Source organism: Aethalodelphis obliquidens, unplaced genomic scaffold, assembly GCF_003676395.1.
Source record: "Aethalodelphis obliquidens isolate GAN/ISIS:26980383/991018 unplaced genomic scaffold, ASM367639v1 scaffold58, whole genome shotgun sequence".
Classification (NCBI taxonomy): domain Eukaryota; kingdom Metazoa; phylum Chordata; class Mammalia; order Artiodactyla; family Delphinidae; genus Aethalodelphis; species Aethalodelphis obliquidens.
In genome coordinates this window covers 10,573,092-10,590,089 of record NW_020838002.1, presented here as the reverse complement: position 1 = coordinate 10,590,089, position 16,998 = coordinate 10,573,092, and the positions used below count along the sequence as shown (strand labels likewise).

The window sequence follows — 16,998 nt, the reverse complement described above, 5'->3', positions numbered from 1 at the left end:
TCCCTATTGGGGAGGGGGTAGCTGGAGCAGGTAGTGATGGCACTATCCCTATTTTACAGATGAGGAGACCAAGACACCATCCAGATAGGAAGCCACAGAGTCAGGGCTGGATCCAGCATCTTCTGAAGAACCTTGGGGACAGGTGAAAGGTTGCCTGGCCCAAACTCTCAGGTGTGCACTCAAAAGCATAGGTGTGAATGATGTGGAAGCAGCTGGACACCTGCAGGTGGTTTGAGAGCCAGTGATTCTCGAACTGGTTGCACGCTGGCATCAGCTGGGGAACTCTTAAGAAATGCTGGTGCCTGACACCTTCCCCAGAGATGCCAATCCAATCATCCTGGTGCCTCTGGGCACCTGGACTATTAAAGTGATGCCTCCACCCACCCACTCCCTGATCCCAGGACACTAAGGCACAGCCACAGTTAAAAACCACACTAGGCTCTTGGTCAAGAGTGCAGCAGGGATATGGGAGGTGGTGCAGTACACCCAAGATGGACACGTGCCAGCAGAGGTCAGAGCCTGTGTGGCAGTCAGGGACAGAGCTCAAGGGGGCACCCGGGCAATGGAGATCTATGGCGTTTATGAAGGGATTTCTTCCTCCTTCTTGAGAGGAATAACCTTGAATTTAAAGCCATCTAAGGCATTTTTAAAACAAATTCAAATGTCTTTCTAAACTGGCATCACCATTAGAATTCCAAGATAAATCCATCCCACAGAGAAAGGGCAGTACTACTTACCAAGCACCTATGATATGTAAGGCACTGAGTTCCTATCACCCTCTATATCCTCCCGGCCACCCAAGAAGGTACGATTATCCCCCTTTGACGGAGAAGGGGGCTGAGGCGCAGGTGGGTAATGAAATGGCCAAGGTCACACAGCATCGGGGTCCGCACCTAGGGCTGCTGTCCTCCAGATCCATGCTCCGGAGCACTGGTTCTCAACCAGGAGCGATTCTGTCCCCCAGGGGACACGTGGCAGTGTCTGGAGACATTTTTGGTTGTCACAACTAGGGAAAGAAGGGTGCTACCAGCATCTGGGCCTCTAGGCAGAGGCCAGAGATGCTGCTAAACGTCCTACAATGCACAGGACAGGCCTTCACAACAGTTACCCAGCCCAGAACGTCAGTATTGCTGAGGCTGAGAAAACTAGTGGTTCCCAGTCTGGGCTGCACATGAAACCCATCTGGGAAGCTTTAAAAATTCAGATGTTCATGTTGCACACTGACCAATTACATCAGGCTGGGAGGGGTGGGTCCCCAGTGTCACTTGTTTTTTAAAGTTTGCCAGGTGGTTCCAATGTGCAGCCAACACTGCTCTAAGTTACTTATCCTAGTGGCCTCTGCTCCACTTGTGGGACCCTGAGGGAGGAGTACCAAAGTTGTCTGGGTTGTACAATAAACAGCAATGCTGCGAGGTCCTCACCACCTCCCAGAATCAAAGGCCAAGGCTCTGGTTCAGCAGGTCCCTCCACAGAGGCAGACTGACTGATGACTCACCCATGGGGGTTATTGGTGGGCCAGTAGGGTGAGAGATATTTGTTAATCGTTCCCCTGCCTCTGGGTGGGGGGGGGGGGGGGGGGGGGAGGGCCACAGCCAGGAATCTCCCCAGGTGGCTGTGAAAGCGGCCCGAAGACTATGGACCAAAGAGCGAGGCTGCCACCTAATGGAGAAATCAGATATAATGGCTCACTGGTTGAGGGCCTGCTGTATACCAGGTGATGTTTTATTGGGTTCTCACAACAGCTGTGTGAGAGAGGTGGAGACAAGGGCCCCGAGACACAAAAAGATGAAGCCACGTGCGCAAGGCCCCAGTAGGGCAGGGTTTGAGCCTGGATTTGCACCTGTCTGGCCCGCAAGAGAGCCCCGGGCTTCCCTCTACATTCTCACGCTGGTCCAAGAGGAAGAGGACCCCTGGACTGGGCCGCTTGATTCCCTTCTGATGTCTGAACTTCCCCTTGACTTCCAGGCAGGGCCTGGAAAGAAAGAGACCCTCTGTCCCAGCACAGCCTGGAAATTAACAAGCTGCCATCTCCAGCTGCAAGTCCAAAGCCAAAATGGGAAACTGAACTTCCTCTGGCCTCCACCACAAAGCTCCCAGCGCCGGGAGAGTGGTTTCTAAACATGGGCCTGGGTGCACATACTCAGGCAAGAAGGCAAGAGACCCCAGCACATTCAAGCGTGTGGATGTGTGTGCCCCCACAGCACACACACACCTCGGACGGTCCAAGTCAGCCCCCGTCTTGCCTCTCCTCTTCTCATCCGGAGGACAGTCCTGGGTGCTGAGCCACTCTGGGCACTTCAGACGAGGCCGAGGGATCTTGGGGGCCTTGAAGAGGTTGCTCTCTCTTCCCTTCCACCGGGAAACCCGTCCTCTGGCTGCAAATGGAGTGAAGAAGAATTCCTGCACAGACAGAAGGACGACGATGGAGAAGAGGAGGGACCATGTGCCAGGCACTCCCTCGCCTCATCCTCAAGAGGATGTAGGTATTTTCCTCATTTGGCACATAAAGCAACAGAGACACAGAAAGACTGAGAAACTTGTTTAGGATGAACCAGCTGTACATGTGTGATTAAAGGCAGAGAAGTAAGGGGAGTGGAGACTCACCTGCAGCCACGGAGACATTTAGAGATTCGAGTCCAGGAGGCAGCTGCCGGCCGGGCCGGATGCTAAGGAGAAGCTGGCAGGAGGCCTGCACCTCCCGGGACAGACCAGAGCCCTCGTTCCCTGCAGGGTACGGGGGCCAGAGTGTTAGGGGGGCCCCAGCTGTTCACACAGGCACTCAGAAAATGCACGTCTGAGCACAGAAAAGCAGGGGCATCCACCTACCCAGCACTAGAAGAGTAGGCCGGTCCCAGAGGAACTCCAAGCAATTAGTGATGGGGATCTCAGAAGACAGGGAGATCTCAGGCCCCGGGCAGCCCACCGTGCCAGCCACAAGCCAGCCCTGCCGGGCTTTGGCCTGAAACAGGGAAGAAGAAAGCATGCTCTAGCTCACCAAACCTTCATCAGAGCCCCGGCCTTGCCCATATATTCATTCCCTCGCTGAGCCACTAGATTCAGTCAGTAGTTATTAAGCACCTAGAACGGGCAGGTTCTGTTCTAGGCACTCGCATAAGGCAATGAACAAAACAGGCCCAAATCCCATTCTCGTAGAAGGGTGGTCAGGGAAGGCCTCACTGAAGTGACATTTGAATGCAGACCTGAAGGAGGTGAGGGAGCACCACGTAGACATCTGGGGGAGGAATATTCTAGGCAGAGATCAGTAAGTGCAAAGGCCCAGAGGCGGGTGCTTACCTGGCATGCATGAGGAACAGCAGAACAAGGTGGCCAGTGGAAAGGGAGCCACTGAGACAGGAGAGGAAACAAAGGGCCACGTGAGGTAGGACCTCAAAAGCCACTGGAAGGCCTTTGGCTTTTACTCTGAGAGATGCAAAGCCTTTGAAAGTTTTTTGAGCAGAGAACTAGTAACATGGTCTGACTTATGTCTCTACAGAATCACTCTGCCTGTGTTGAGAGCCACTAGCAGAAACAAGCAGACCAGTTAGGTTTCTGCAATGATACAGGCTGGAGATGATGGTGGCTTGGACCAGAGTGGTAACAGTGGAGATGGTGAGAAATGGTGAGAATGTGGAAATAACATCAAGGTAAAAACAAAAGGATATGCCAACAGGTGGGACATGGTGAGAGTAGGAAGAATCAAGGAGGGTGCCAAGGTTTTGGGGCGTAAACAACTGAAGGCATGGAGGAGTTGCCATCAATTGAGCTGGGTAAGTCTGCAAAAGGAACAGGAACATTTGGAAATCTTGTTTGAAATGACCATAAGACAGAAAAAAAGAGCTGTTGAGCAGGCAACTACATATGTAAATCCGAGGTTCAGGAGCAAGATCCAGGAGGGATACAAGTTTGGGAGGCATTCGAATATAGATGGCATTTAAAGCCATCAGATTGGATGCGGCCAACAAGAAATGAATATATACAGAAAAGAGATCCAAGGACTGTGACTTGGGAGCCCTGGGAGAGGATGGTCAGGGAAGCTGCTAAATACAGGGCAGTACTGCTCCCTTGTGTCCAGCAAGGGAAGCACAGCTGAAGAAAAATGTGTATGGACCAGGAGAGGGGTTTTATTAATACTTAGGTTTGCCCCTTCCTTCTTAGGTATTGAAGTGGTTTTTTTGGTGGTGGTGGTGGTTTTGAGGGTTTCTTTTGTTGCTTTGTTTCTTCGCTTGTGGGAAGGACGAGGGGAAGGGCATAGACTAGTCCCTGTTCAGGTTGCCTTTCAAGCCGCGCCCCTCCTGGAGGAACCAGGAGCCATCTGTTCCTCACAGTTGAGCATTTACTGAATACCTGCTTACTGGGCAGTGAGGCACTGCGTAAACCCGCAGGAGGCGCAAAGACGTACGCCTCGGAAGGGAGTGCAGTAAAAGTCCCTAACATCAGATTCTGCTCCGTGCGTGTGTGCTTTCCTTTTTTTTGGCCGCGCCGCGGGGCGTGTGGGATCTTAGATTCCGACCGCGGATGGAACCCGCCCCCCCTGAATTTGAAGCGCGGAGTCTTAACCACTGGACTGCCAGGGAAGTCCTACCATGTGTGGTTTTTAAAACTCCGGATCTTTCTCTTCCTAAAGGGATTTAGAAGGATGTAGGAAGCGATACCAACACGCCCTCTTCTCTCCCTTTCGTCCATCAGCTGCTAGCTGGGGGCCCTTGGAGAGACTTAACTTGGCTCATTTCTTCTCCTTTACTGACACCCCGCCTCCCCTCCTTCTCCGCGCCATTACCTGTAAAAAACCGGCCAGGTCATCAGTGGAGAACACGTCCATCACCTCCATAGCCCCGGCGCTGGCCTTGCTGACTACAGGACTGAGCGGGCAGCTGCAAGGTTTCCCCATGCCACCGTATGAGGCTGGGTGATCTCAAGCCCGGTGCCGTGCCCTCCCCCCAGCCCCTAAGAGTTAGGGGTGAGAATTTTGGCGTTGGGGAGGCCTGGCTGAGGGACCACCCAAGGGTCAAGGTGCTTAGGAACTCGGCTGCGCCTCCAAATTGGGGCACACGGGGAATAAGGGGAGGCCATGCCTGTTTCTCCGACTGGTGATGACTTTATCCACTCCGAGAAAGTGAGCGGAGCGCAGCACGGCCCCAAGATTCCGGGGATCCTGTAGCCCCTCGAGGACGAGCCACAGCTGCTGGGGGTCGTCTCCTGGCCGAGCCTCCCCGGCCTCAGCCCAGGGCCGGGGCCGCAGCGGGCTCACTTCCATGCAGACGCCCTGGTGGACCTGGTAGCGGCACAGGACGTCCAGCTTCCGCCGACTGGGCCGCAGAACCGGGATGTCCCGCGCCTCAGCCGCGCGCAGCAGCTCGGCCCGCTCCCCCTGCAGCCTAGACCTACCGGCCTGGAGCAGGAGCCGGGCCACGCGGCGGCGGGCGGCCCGCAGAGCCAGGAGACACGGGGACAAGCCAAACAGAAGCTCCAGCCCCCCGGCCGGCCGCGGAGTCGGCGCCAGGTCATCCAGGAGCAGGCGGCTTAGCTCCTCCCCGCCAGGCCGCTCCCCACGCCCCGACGCTTGGGAGAAAGGACGCGTGAGGAGGCGACCGCAGCAATGCCAGGTCGCGCCCCCGACGGCCGAGAGCAGTGCCATGGTCGATGCCCCAGCTGCGTCCTCAGGAGTGGTCAACCCCGCCGGGGCCCGCTCTCAGGCCCCGAAAGCGGGTGAAGGGGACCCGAAGGCTGCTCCCGGCCCACCCCCTCAGATACAGGAAAGGCCAGGATTCCCAGTCGTGTGCTGGCCAGAACCCGGCCGCGGAACCTAGACAGGCCCCTCCCGGCCCCGACGTGAGCCACTCTGCTTCCGCGTTCGGACGGCCCCGCCCCCGGCCTGGAGCCGCACGGCGCATGCCCACAGCGCCCTCTGCAGGGCCGGCTGAGCGACGACTTCCACCGCTCAGTCACTGGCCCGAGGGGTGCTCGCCGGGGAGCTGACCCTACTGTGGGCTGCGTTCTGCACCCTTCAAGGTCCCAGGAGGCTGGAGGACCTCACTTACCCTGGTACCAGCAAAGGACACTTTAAGGGGATGTACTGGCTTTCCTATTCAACCTGGTTAGTCGTGGTGACTCCCTCCCCACATCCGGTCCTCCACCGGGCGCTGGTGACTTTCCTCAGAAGATTCTCCCACATCCAGCCCCTCCTCTACACCTCCATTGCCTGTCAAACCATCGGCACCAGTCAGCAGGACCCCACCAATAACTTGCTGTGCCATGGTGCTGATTCTCTAAGTGACAGCTCTGTGCCTGACCTGCACCTGCTGACAAACCAACCGATGCCCTTGGCCCACAGGTAATGGCCAGACTCCTTGCTCAGACCTCCGGGGGATCCAGGCAAGGAGCTACCTTTTCAACCCCACCTCACTCCTGCACTAAGTTCTGTGCTGTTCCCACAACACCGCATGCTCTTCCGGGCCTCCCCGCCTTGCAAGCCCTGTTGTCTTCTTTTCTGGCAGGCAAACTCCTACCCATTTTCAAGACCCAGCTCAAAGGTAATGCACACTCCAGGAGTGATGCCCCCAATCCATCCACCTTCCCACTCTCCTGGAAGAAACTCTGAGACACAACCATTCCTGATCACAGCAAGGGGGAAGACCTGAAAGACACTTCTGAAGCCAAGGCAGGTTTTCGTAGTTTTTCTTTTTTAATGATCACAGTGAAACCCACATGGGAGGCAGGCCCTGGTACTCTGCTGCCATAGAGTGGAGTGAGGACCCCACCGGGGGCTGAGAAGCCACAGTGGGGCTGGAGAACTGGGACGGGGAATAGATGGGGTGGGGGGTGGGATGCAGGGAAAGGAGGAAGCCCAGAGCCCCGAAATCCATTCAGATGGAAGGTGAGGGCTTCCCTCTGCCGCCTCATCCTGAAGGGACGGGGGTGGGGTGCAAGAAGATAGGGGAAAGCCCCACTTTTGGCCACAGCCCCTTTCCCAGGTCAAAGGGAAGAGACCAAGGACAGCAAACAAAGGCCAAGGAGCCCAAGAAGGAGACCAAGAATGAATCAGTAGGGAAAACAAACACCTCCTCTCCCCTGCCCATTTTTCAAATTCGGTGGAAACAATTTGACAAGATTATATGAAATCTCAAACAAGTTTTCTAGCCCCTGCTGGGGGTGGGGAAAGGAAGTGGAATCCAAGGGTCCAGAAATCAACACCCCAAATCCAGAGGCAGGTGCCAAGCCTTGAGGGGCAGGGAGGGAAGGAGGAGCTCCCCACAGGAAACTAGGTCACCTGCTCCGTGGGCCTCATCTGGATGTCTCCGATCTGCAGAAGGCACAAGGCTTGAGGCAGCCAGGACCCTCTCCCCACCCCCTTAAAGCCTCCCTGCTCTTCTCCTCTGGGGACGGTCGGGCTCCTCTGGGGGATGGACATCCAAGGCCAGACTCACCTGGACATGTGGCGGGGTGCTGAGGACATAGATGACAGCCTTGGCCACATCCTCAGGTTTGAGACACTGAGAGCACCAGGGGAAAGGGGTGAGATGAGGGCAGGATGGATCCAAGTCCCCTCCCACCACTGAGGTCCTCTCCAGCACCGCCATTCCCACCCCCACCCTGCAGGAGGGGCGACAGGCTGGCTAGAACAGCGAGGTCTAAAGGCCAGGGTTCCCTCTGCCTTCATTTAGGAAGTGAATGGCTTCACTGGGCCCCACCTTCATGTGTTCATAGGTGGCAGCTGCCTTCTCAGGGTCCTTGTCATGGAGTTTGAAGGCGAATTGTGTCTCCACCACTCCTGGAGAGATGCACTGGGCCAACAGAGACAGCCTGCTCAGGAGCTGAGCCCCAGGCCTTGGGGAGGTTGCAGAGAAAGGATGGAAGCCAAAGGGCCCCAGCTTCACAGTGATGGCTGCCCGATGTCCAGCAGCCACCTCCTCCCTCCAAAGCTGCCACTGGGGATTATCAGAATGATTCCTACCAGCTACAGAGCCATTACTATAAGCCAGGTCAGTTTTACAAAGTGGTGTCCCTTAAAACCTCATAACCTGAGAGGTATTATCATCTCCATTTTACAGATGAGAAGACTGAGGTTTGGGGAGGTTGAGCGAGTCACCCAAGGTCATACAGCCTTCAAGGGAAGAGCCCAGAGTCCCCCTTTCCAGCCGTGGTTTCCCACAATCCCTTGCTTTCCCTCAGTCTCACCCCACCATGTTCCCTTCAGGTCACCCGCCTCCCACCTCAAAGTCTGAGAAATGCGGGAACTCAGGTACTCAGCAGGGCCATGCAAGTAGCCACAGAGCCCAGTAGATGTGGGCCCAGTACAGACCCGGGAGCTCTAAGCAGTACAGCCAGGACATGGGCCCCCGGGCCGCGAGTGTGTGGGGTGAGCGGGCCTGTGCCTCTCAACCCCCACCAGGGCCAGGCCACCCCTCACCGTGGCTCGGATGTGGGTCTGGGCCTCCCGAAGCTCTTGCCTCAGCCCCTCTGTCAGCGCAGTGACGGCATACTTGGTAGCACTGTAGAAATGGGCCACGGACTGGGGTGGCACTTGGTGGCCAGACATGCTGGGTGGGAGGAAGGAAGGGGAAAGGAGAGAGTGAAGCAGTGCCCCCTGCTGTACCAGCCAACCCCACCCCCTGGACGCCTTCTAAGCGGGACCTCCAGAGGCCATCCTCAGGGCCACTGGCCCAGCTCCTGTAATTCAAGCAGCATCTGTGAGCCCCACTCTTCCTAGAAGTCCTCCCTACGCCGACCACAGCATTCACCCTCCAGTCCACGCAGGTTGTCAAAACACGATTTCATCTGTGTGTTCTCTGATGTGGTTCTATTGGGAGATCTGTGGGACAGAGGCCACGTCTCCAGGGACTCCCCAGTGACAGAGACTGTGCAGTCTTTGTGCCACGAGGTGAGGTTCATGCTGCAGCCTGAGGAATGGAGAACCTCAGTCCCAGGAGAGCCCCCAGGCTTCAGCTGCAAAGGGGCTGAGCTACCCCTTCCAGCCAACTAGGGGCTGGCATTTGACACATACTATTCTTCCCCTCACCACAGTCGTGCCATTTGGATATTAACTGGGTGTTAAATCCCTGTTCTACCACCCAGGAAACTGAGGTCCAAGAGGTCAAATGAGCCGCAGCAGATCACCCAGCTTGGAGGGTGCGTGGTGATCTGAACTCTAGCCCTCGGCCACCGGCCTCACCTGTTGATGTTAATGATGTGCCCATCATCCACCTTCCGCTCCCTCATGGACTGGTAGGCTTCCCGTGTGCAGATGCTGAGGGCCAGCACGTTCACCTGCAGGCCAGAGGGGCAATGGGGTGTCTCCAGCTTGGGCCCATCTGAGCAGGTGATGGAGCCACAGAGCACCCTGCGGTTGCGGGGGCAGGTGGCATCCAAAACAGAGTCCAGATCCTACCAGAGACCAATGAAGGGGACAGGGCACCTGGCTTTAGGTTCCTCCCCCTCAAGTCACCAGCCCCACCTGACAGCAGAGGAAGCACCTCTCCCTGGACGATGCTCCCCAAACGCACTCACGACCCAAGAACCCTCCCTGTCTTGGCCGTCTCCTGTGCAAACAGCGGGACCTCTACCTTAGGGAATCATCTCCTTTCTTCTCCAAATGCCCTACTCTTCACTGGCTCGCCTCTCTCCTAAACAGCCTAAAATCCATCCAAAAAAGACTTTAAAAATCTCTCTCCTCAGGACAGATCTTAGCCTCTCCCCACCTTACCCACTAGTCTCTGGGCCTTTCCTGTCCCTCCCCTGAGACTACAGTGGAGAGGAGAAGGCCTGATCCTCCTTCATTCCACGCCTTCCTTTAACCTCTGTTCCATCTGTAAGACTAGGCACAGAGACTCTTCAGAGCGTGGGGTAACTTGTCACAGGATGGCAAGGGACGTCCCAAGGGCATGGGGGCTTCCTGCCTTCCTTGGCCCCCTCCCACTCCTGCTCCTCTGGCAGAGGTGACCCCAGATCCCTGCCCTTCCTGGAGCAGAGGCCTGAAGAAGTGTCGCTGCTCTAAAGCTCCTGCCCAGCCCCACCCCTTTAGCCTCACCCACGAGGACAAGCTGCGATAAAGCTTTCAGCAGGTCTTCGCTCTCTCCTCTGGGGAAGAGAGGAGACCAGCCGGGAGATTAGATGTTTCTCTTTATCGGGTGTCAGAGCCAGGCATCAGGACAAATACTTCGGTGTAAACCTGCCCCAGCATTCACGGCAGGACATAAGAGGTTTCCAGCCCTGCTTCTGGTCCTCTTAACAATGTGGGTTTCTGGGGCAGAGAACTGAGCTCCTGAGGACGGATGGATGGAGTAAGAGAAACAGATCCCCGTGGGCCAGGGGAGTGGATTCTCCTAGGTACAGGGGTCAGGGGTTCCCTGTGTGTTCAATGATGTGGTTCTATTGGGAGATGCCTCATAAGACGATCCTAAGAGAATTACATAGTGTTCAAGCTGAAAGGGGTCTCAGGGATTTAATATATGTGCCTCGCTTTACAGATGGGTAAGCTGAGGCCCAGGTTTAAAGACTCCCTTACTGCAGGTGACGACCGCAACTCGGATCTCCCAGAAGGCTCTCTGAGGGCAAAGGCAGTGCTTCATCTCCCGTTTATTGTTTCAACTTCCATTGCATATTTCTGGGCCCAAGCCCCTGCTAGGTGCTAAATCTATTGTGAGCACATGTGAAAAGGATTGTGAGGGGAAAGAAGCATCCCATTTACACAACGCTTTCGAAGTCTCAGAATATTTTCATACCCCAATATCGCCTCACAATACAGTCTAGAAGTTGAAAACCCACGTCCTGAAGGCTGTGTTTGGTCCACACATGGTTTTGAAACATTTTAAAATTCACTTCCAATATGTATTGGAAGGTTTCATATATTCAAAAATTACCTGTGGAGTGTTTGCAGGCTGAGGCTATGACAGAGAGTACAATAGACAAAACTCCTTGCCCTCCTGGAGCTGAGGTTTGGGTGAATGGGAGGGGTGAGGTTCCACATGAAAATCTAGGTCCCCTCTGCTCTCAGAGAAGTCACAGGATCTGCCCGCACTGCCCAGACTGCAGTGCAGCCACCCCCAGACATCCATGTGCTTTCCCATATGACCCGCCTCCCTCCTTTATGGACCTACCCAGCCCCAGGGGACACTGGAGTTTGTGACCCCGGATATTGATGGTCTAGGTGTGTTTCATCCCAATTAAATGCGACAAGACTGAAGCTCAGACAGCGTAACTACCTGCCTGAAGCCACATAGTTACTGGCGGGGCTGAGTGAGATCATCATCTTCTTCATCTCCTGTCTCTCGGTTCCTTTTCTTCCCATAAGACCATGGTCCCAAGCACTCAGCACAGTGCTGACACTTGGGGACGTTCAACCCAGCAGTTCTCTCCCCTATCCATATCTCTTCCAATAGAAAGAAATCAGCCTAGACTTTAAGAACTGCCCCCAGGGGCTCAAAGGAAAGAAGAATGAAAAAGATATGGCCATTCATCCACTCTCTCTCCTTCAGGGGAGGAGAAGCAGGGGAGAGTGCCCCAGGTAGGAAACTGAAGGCCCCTCTCAGTAGATGTCTATCCCCAGCAGCCCCCTGGCTCCTGGCTCCCCGCTCTTCTCCCAGCCTCTCCCCCATCCCTGTCATCCCCAGCCACAGGCCTGCAGCCCTTACATTGAACATGTCCTTCCAACCGCTGGTGCTGCCTGAGAGCAGGGTGTCAGGCCGGGCCAAGCCAGCGTTGTTGATACAGATGTCCACACCACTGTGCTGAGAGCGGACCGCCGAGAACATGGAGAGGATGTCCTCCTCATTTGACAGGTCACATCTGTAGGGCATCAAAGTCCCGGGGTAGCCTGCACTCTTACATTCGGCAGCCAGCTCCTATGAAACCCAACAGGGGTCTAACTGAGGTGAGCCGCTCACTCCACGCCTCCCCACCCGGAGATAACCTCCCACCGGTGTCACTGCTCACAGAACTCTCGCCTTTGGTGGCCAACTTGCAGCCACAGAGATGTTGGGACTGCCCATCCCCAAAGCGTGTCCTCTTTGGTCAAAGTCCCGGGGGTGGGGGGTGGTGAGAGCTCTCCCTGAGGGAGGGAGGGGAGGCTGAGACCATCCATGGAGGAACCTGAGGGATAAACTCGAGTCTTCAGGTCTAAAAGGGGAGAAGGGCTGAGGCTGTGAGTGTGTCAGGGAAGGGGCCCAGGGATCCTGGGAATGGAGTGATATCTCTTTTCTGACTCTCTCCCAATAGGAACACACCTCCGCTCATAGGGGAGATGCAAGCCTCCCCTATGTCCCTCTCCGGACTCAACCCCCTGCTGCTTCTGCCAGTGCCAAGAGTCACTGAGCTGGTTACACCAGGGCCTCGATTCTCTTCTCTCCCATCACTCCATCCAGTCCCTCCCAGAAGGGCTTATATCTAAACTATCGCCCTCCCTCCACAAACTGCAGCCAGTTGGCTCAGAGTCCTCACACGTACTTTTCAGTTGAGCCCAACTGCCAGTCTCCCCTCATTCCGTCTATAGAAAGGGTCAGGAAGTCGGGACGGATTCTTTCTCTCTGACCCACGGTGCACCACCTTCCACCCCAAAGTTTCTCTGGATACCATGAGCCAAGCCTGGTGGCAGGTGACATTGGGTACCCCTGTGCATTGCCAGGGTCCTCAAGACACTGAGGATCCCTGAGAGAGAAAGATCTGAGAAAGACGGGCCATTGAGAGATGGCTATGAGGGAAGCTGCCATTCAGAAGCAGGAAGAATCAGGAAGAAAACAAGCTATGTGGTAGCCTTGGAGGCCAGTGACCGGGCACCCGAGCCTCGTGAAGGTGACTATGTACATGTGTGGGAGGGAGAGGGTTGGCGGGTGCAGGGTGCCCTAGAGGAAGGCCGGCTTGGCCAGCCGCCCTGGAACACCTTCCTTCCCCCAGACCAAGCTGAGAGTAAAGGGTCGGGTCAGGTGACATAGGAAATTCTTTTCTGCTTTAACTTGCCAAGAGCTTAAGAGGTACAGTCCTCAGGGACCCAGAAGTCCCCTTTCACCTGATTTCACCTACTCAAGACCACCTCACGAAATAGGGCTGCTCACTGTAGGAGGCCAGAGCTCAAATTTTGTTTTAGTATCGACGACTGAGTGAATCAACCAGCCAAAGCAGCCTGGAATTCTCCCCTCCGCTGGCATTCAACTTCTCCCTTCCTCCTCCGGACTCAAAGCCCTGCAGGAAAGCCAGAATGGAGGGACTCCCTGTCACTGCCTTCTATGCTCTACCTGTCCTCATCTATCCTCAAAAATGACCCGAAATCATGTCAGTCCCGTCACAGCAGAACCATTCTTCCCTCATTAAAGGAGATACCCTGGGGCTGAGTGATCAGCCTGGGGATCTCCTTTGGGCTCAGGAACCCCTTTCCTGGCTGGTTTGGGGTCGGGAGGTGGTAGGAAGAGAAGGCAAGAGTGGCTTTAGAATTAGGGAATCAAGTGGTCTAATCCCTGGTCTGATCCTCTAGGCTCCAAAGTGCGGGCTGGGCCCTGAGCGCCTCAGGAAAGGAGAAAGGGAGGGGCAGAGTGGGGCAACAGTATAGCCAGGTGACCTTGGGACTATCTAGGAGGCTATAAAGTGCACCTTTGGTCAGCAGCAGGGCGGCGGGGTGGGGGTGGGGAACCGGGGGGAACCGTCCTCCTTCCGGTACACCTTCCCGCTCTGCCCCCACCCAAGGCCTCCTCACCCTCTCCCAGCCCAGGGACTTTGAGCAAGGGTGGAGAGAAAGCTAAGCACTAGCCCAATCCCTGAGAGGGGTCTTGCCAGGGGCAAATCCAAAGTGATCCTATGATGGAAATTGCTTGTATTCTTCCTCCCTGCTCCAACATAGCCAACTTCATTTCAGTTTTCTCTGAGCTCTTATCGCTCACAACTCTTGGGGCTCCCAACCCATGTTAAGACAAAAACCAGGAGGTTCAGTTCCACAATGCTTTGTCCCCCAGGGCTCACATGTTCAATGCCCTATTTCACCTAGTCAGTCCCACCTGGGACAGTGAGATTGCAGAAAGGTCTACCTATATATCCCATTTGTCCCTTATGTCCATCGGGTAGGGGCTAACCCTCACATTTCGGGGGAAGATGGAGCTGAGCCTCTTCGGAAAAGTTCCACTCCCACCCCAACCCCACTCGCAGTCCTGGGTGAAAATGATCATGATCAAAACCTGCTCACTTTGCTTGGCTTTGCGGGCTACGTCTGGGGACCAGAGGAAGCAATCCAGTAGCCAACTTAGCCACTGAGGCGGGAAAGCTTTCTTTCCTTCTCCCTGGCTTAGCCCCAGATCTCTGGCTTCTCCTTCCTCAGCCAACCCGGGCATGCAGGTCGGAGAGAAGGAGAAAGATGCCAGTGAGTCAGAGATTTGGTATACTGGAGTAGAGGCTGTCAGGAAAAAAGGCTCCTTAAAAGACTGGACTTTGAAAAGCGAAGGTGGAGTCCTGCCCTGAGGGGTCCAAAAGCACCTAGGTCCCCTCCACCTAGGCATCCGTCTCTCTTGCCCCTGAGCCTGCTGCAAGTGACCCTGGGGTGGCGGGCAAGTGAGGGCAGCGTGACAGCTTGGCTCCGACCACTCCCCATCCCCCACCTGGACCCTAGCGCGGCCTAAACGACGCCACCCAGAGCGACCCTTTCCCCAGCAGGGCCTTACCTCGATGTTGCTCACGGTGCGGGCACAACCCACTACCTTCAGTCCCTGCTGGACCAGGGCTCGGGCCACAGCCGCGCCGACGCCCCCCGAGGCTCCCGTCACCAGTGCCAGCCGGTCACGCCACCGCTCCATGCCGGCCCTGGCCAGGGTCCCGAGCCGCCCGCCCACCTCTCTTGGGGAGCCGAGCACTTGGATCGCAGAGCTCCGCCCCGGGTCGTAGGGACCCGGCCACTCTCTTGTCACCACCGCGGCAACCGCCCCCGACCTGCCCCAGTAACAGCTGCGCCTGGACCTGCCTCCACTCTGGCCTGCCTCCGCCCCCGGCTCCACCCTCCGCTGCTCCGCAGTTGCCAGAGGACCAACAGCGGCCTGGCCACCCCGCCCCCTGCGCGTGCATTGAGGGCACGACCCCGCCCCCTCCGGCCCCGCCCAGTCTGCGCCGGGAGGAAACCGCTCTTCGCGGGACAGGGCCGGAGGGTGCTGGGAGCTCGCGGTCCTGCTTTCCTGGTGAGCTCCTACCCTCCGGGGAGGAAAACGAAGTTTCGCGGGGGCTTGCACGAGGCCCGAGAACGCACGTACTCCTGCCTCCTGCTCGGTCTGCCTTCCCTGTTCCTGACCCCTAAGGCCAGGAAGAGAAATTAAGGGCACTTAAGGTGACTCCAACGCCTTCCTAAACCAGCCGGTGGCTGATGGGAAGGATTCAGCTCAGAAAGGGCTGAGTGTCTCAGCCATAAACGCTGGGTGACCTTGGGAGGGGCTTTCAACTCTACCTGACCCCTTGGCCTTACTAACCAAGGAGAACTGATGGTTAAAAATCCAAAGACCCCCAAGTACACGGGTATTGGGGGGGTTGTGTCCCTAATGGCCTACAGTCTACAACTTTCCTAAGCCTTCCCACTCCCATTGGAGCAAATGTATCACTGTGTATGTAAGAGATTAAAGCAATAGCTAACATTTATTGAGCGCTTACTGTGTGACAGGCACTTTTATAAGCACTTTAAATATATTAATATGACCAAGAGCCATATGAGACAGTACCTATTAACACTTTCATTCTATAGACTATACTGAGACAAATGTGAAGCCTGGCTTGGATGGCAAGCAGTCCAGTATTAGGCCAGGGGATGTGCTCCTAAACTGCCTTCACTCCACTCTCCTTTGTCTCTTCTTAGGTTGTTGGTTCTGTCCAAAGTAGAACTCACTTTTCTGACCACTAAGGATATTCCATCAAAGCATGAAAACTGCTTCACTTCTGCATTCTTTATATAGCCATCCTTCCAAAGAGAAAACATCTCTGCATAACTACTGGAATCCTGCTACTGCAAGCAACGGAATAATCAGTGAACGTGGCTGGTTTATTCATTCAACAAGCACTCCTGTGTTTGGCCCCAGAGGCAAAGATTAAAACAAAATAAAACCAGCCCTTGCTTAATTTAGGGATCTCAAGAGAACCTGACTGCGACAGGGTGGTGGAGAGGGGTTTGGGCTCAGAGCCAAGGGCTGTGGGAGACCCTTAGTCATTTTTTATGGATTCCAGGATGAAAGCAAACAAGAGTCAGAAAGAAATGACTCACTTTATCTGCCCCGATCCCTATACAACACTTTGATTTGAAAAGACAACTCAGGGGTGGATCAAAAAAATGCCACCAACTACAAAAGTTAAATCTCACTAAGCTCCTGCTGTTGCCCATTTGAAATCTGATTAGTAGTCTGATTAAGTGGTAGAAAGCCTATAAAATTCACTCCATCCCCACCGCACAGAGGTATTGGCCGTCCCACTATTTGTCTGCTGCCCACCAAGTATCAACCTGTAGACACAAAACTCTAAGCACATGAGTTTACTGAATTATTGACTCAACCTTTTAAATGGCAGCCAAATGCTACTCCTAGGGGAATCTCTCCTCCTTTAGTACTCACAGACAGCTTGTGAAAGCAGTAAACTGTAATGCCACAGTGACCTTATTGTTGGAAACCAGATAAGGAACAGGCACTTATACAGACTGCAGTGTGGTTAGCCCTCAGTGCTCTCAGTTCTCTACATGCTGAGTAATTACTTATCAGCAAACCTTTGGTTGAAATTCTGCCAAGTTTTGTTCTCATTCTTCTAGTTCAATATGAACCTCTGAATTTAAGGTGCTTTGTGTTATGTATCAGGGAACTTTATTAATAACAGCAATTAAAAGTCTCATGAGGAAGTAAGATGCTAGCCAGTATTTAAAGGTATCGCAGCAAACTTATTCTTTCAAAGCAGAAGCCTGGAAACTGCTTTTCTCGGCTGTCAACTCTGATGAAGGGAAGAATTTGTCTTCAGCAATCTGTCTCTCTCTCCTCATTTGCTCCTCATCCTCTCTAACATCAACACTGG

At 54.8% G+C, this 16,998-nt stretch overlaps 2 protein-coding genes across 4 annotated transcripts; both read right to left on the bottom strand.

Annotated features, from left to right (window-relative positions):
- Nucleotides 1-1,692: 1,692 nt before the first annotated feature.
- MRM1 (mitochondrial rRNA methyltransferase 1) lies at nt 1,693-5,848 on the bottom strand. Of its 3 annotated transcripts, XM_027087337.1 has the most exons (6): nt 5,386-5,620; nt 5,073-5,272; nt 4,778-4,871; nt 2,827-2,959; nt 2,605-2,724; nt 1,693-2,400 (listed from the first exon to the last, which is right to left on the bottom strand). In XM_027087337.1, exons 1-6 carry the CDS (start codon nt 5,503-5,505, stop codon nt 2,255-2,257), a joined length of 813 nt encoding a protein of 270 aa, XP_026943138.1. In that variant the 5' UTR covers nt 5,506-5,620; the 3' UTR covers nt 1,693-2,254. The 3 variants fall into 3 exon arrangements, with proteins under 3 accessions (XP_026943138.1, XP_026943135.1, XP_026943137.1); XM_027087334.1 differs by having other exon boundaries at nt 5,073-5,844; XM_027087336.1 differs by lacking the exon at nt 2,605-2,724 and having other exon boundaries at nt 5,073-5,848.
- A 547-nt stretch (nt 5,849-6,395) lies between these two features.
- DHRS11 (dehydrogenase/reductase 11) lies at nt 6,396-16,975 on the bottom strand. The gene is made up of 6 exons (XM_027087333.1): nt 14,634-16,975; nt 11,628-11,837; nt 9,170-9,264; nt 8,408-8,537; nt 7,689-7,781; nt 6,396-7,490 (listed from the first exon to the last, which is right to left on the bottom strand). Exons 1-6 carry the CDS (start codon nt 14,763-14,765, stop codon nt 7,350-7,352), a joined length of 801 nt encoding a protein of 266 aa, XP_026943134.1. The 5' UTR covers nt 14,766-16,975; the 3' UTR covers nt 6,396-7,349.
- Between the last annotated feature and the right edge of the window lie 23 nt (nt 16,976-16,998).

Excerpts from the sequence above, each read along its gene's own strand:
- MRM1 (XM_027087334.1), bottom strand. The coding sequence starts at position 5,635 with ATGGCACTGCTCTCGGCCGTCGGGGGCGCGACCTGGCATTGCTGCGGT. Across the intron at positions 2,960-4,777 it reads ACCTGGCCGGTTTTTTACAG|GCCAAAGCCCGGCAGGGCTG; the intron begins GTAATGGCGCGG and ends TCCCTGTTTCAG. Across the intron at positions 2,401-2,604 it reads AAATGTCTCCGTGGCTGCAG|GAATTCTTCTTCACTCCATT; the intron begins GTGAGTCTCCAC and ends CTGTCTGTGCAG.
- DHRS11 (XM_027087333.1), bottom strand. The coding sequence starts at position 14,765 with ATGGAGCGGTGGCGTGACCGGCTGGCACTGGTGACGGGAGCCTCGGGG. Across the intron at positions 8,538-9,169 it reads CACATCATTAACATCAACAG|CATGTCTGGCCACCAAGTGC; the intron begins GTGAGGCCGGTG and ends CCTCCCACCCAG. Across the intron at positions 7,782-8,407 it reads AGACCCACATCCGAGCCACG|TGCATCTCTCCAGGAGTGGT; the intron begins GTGAGGGGTGGC and ends CTGTTGGCCCAG.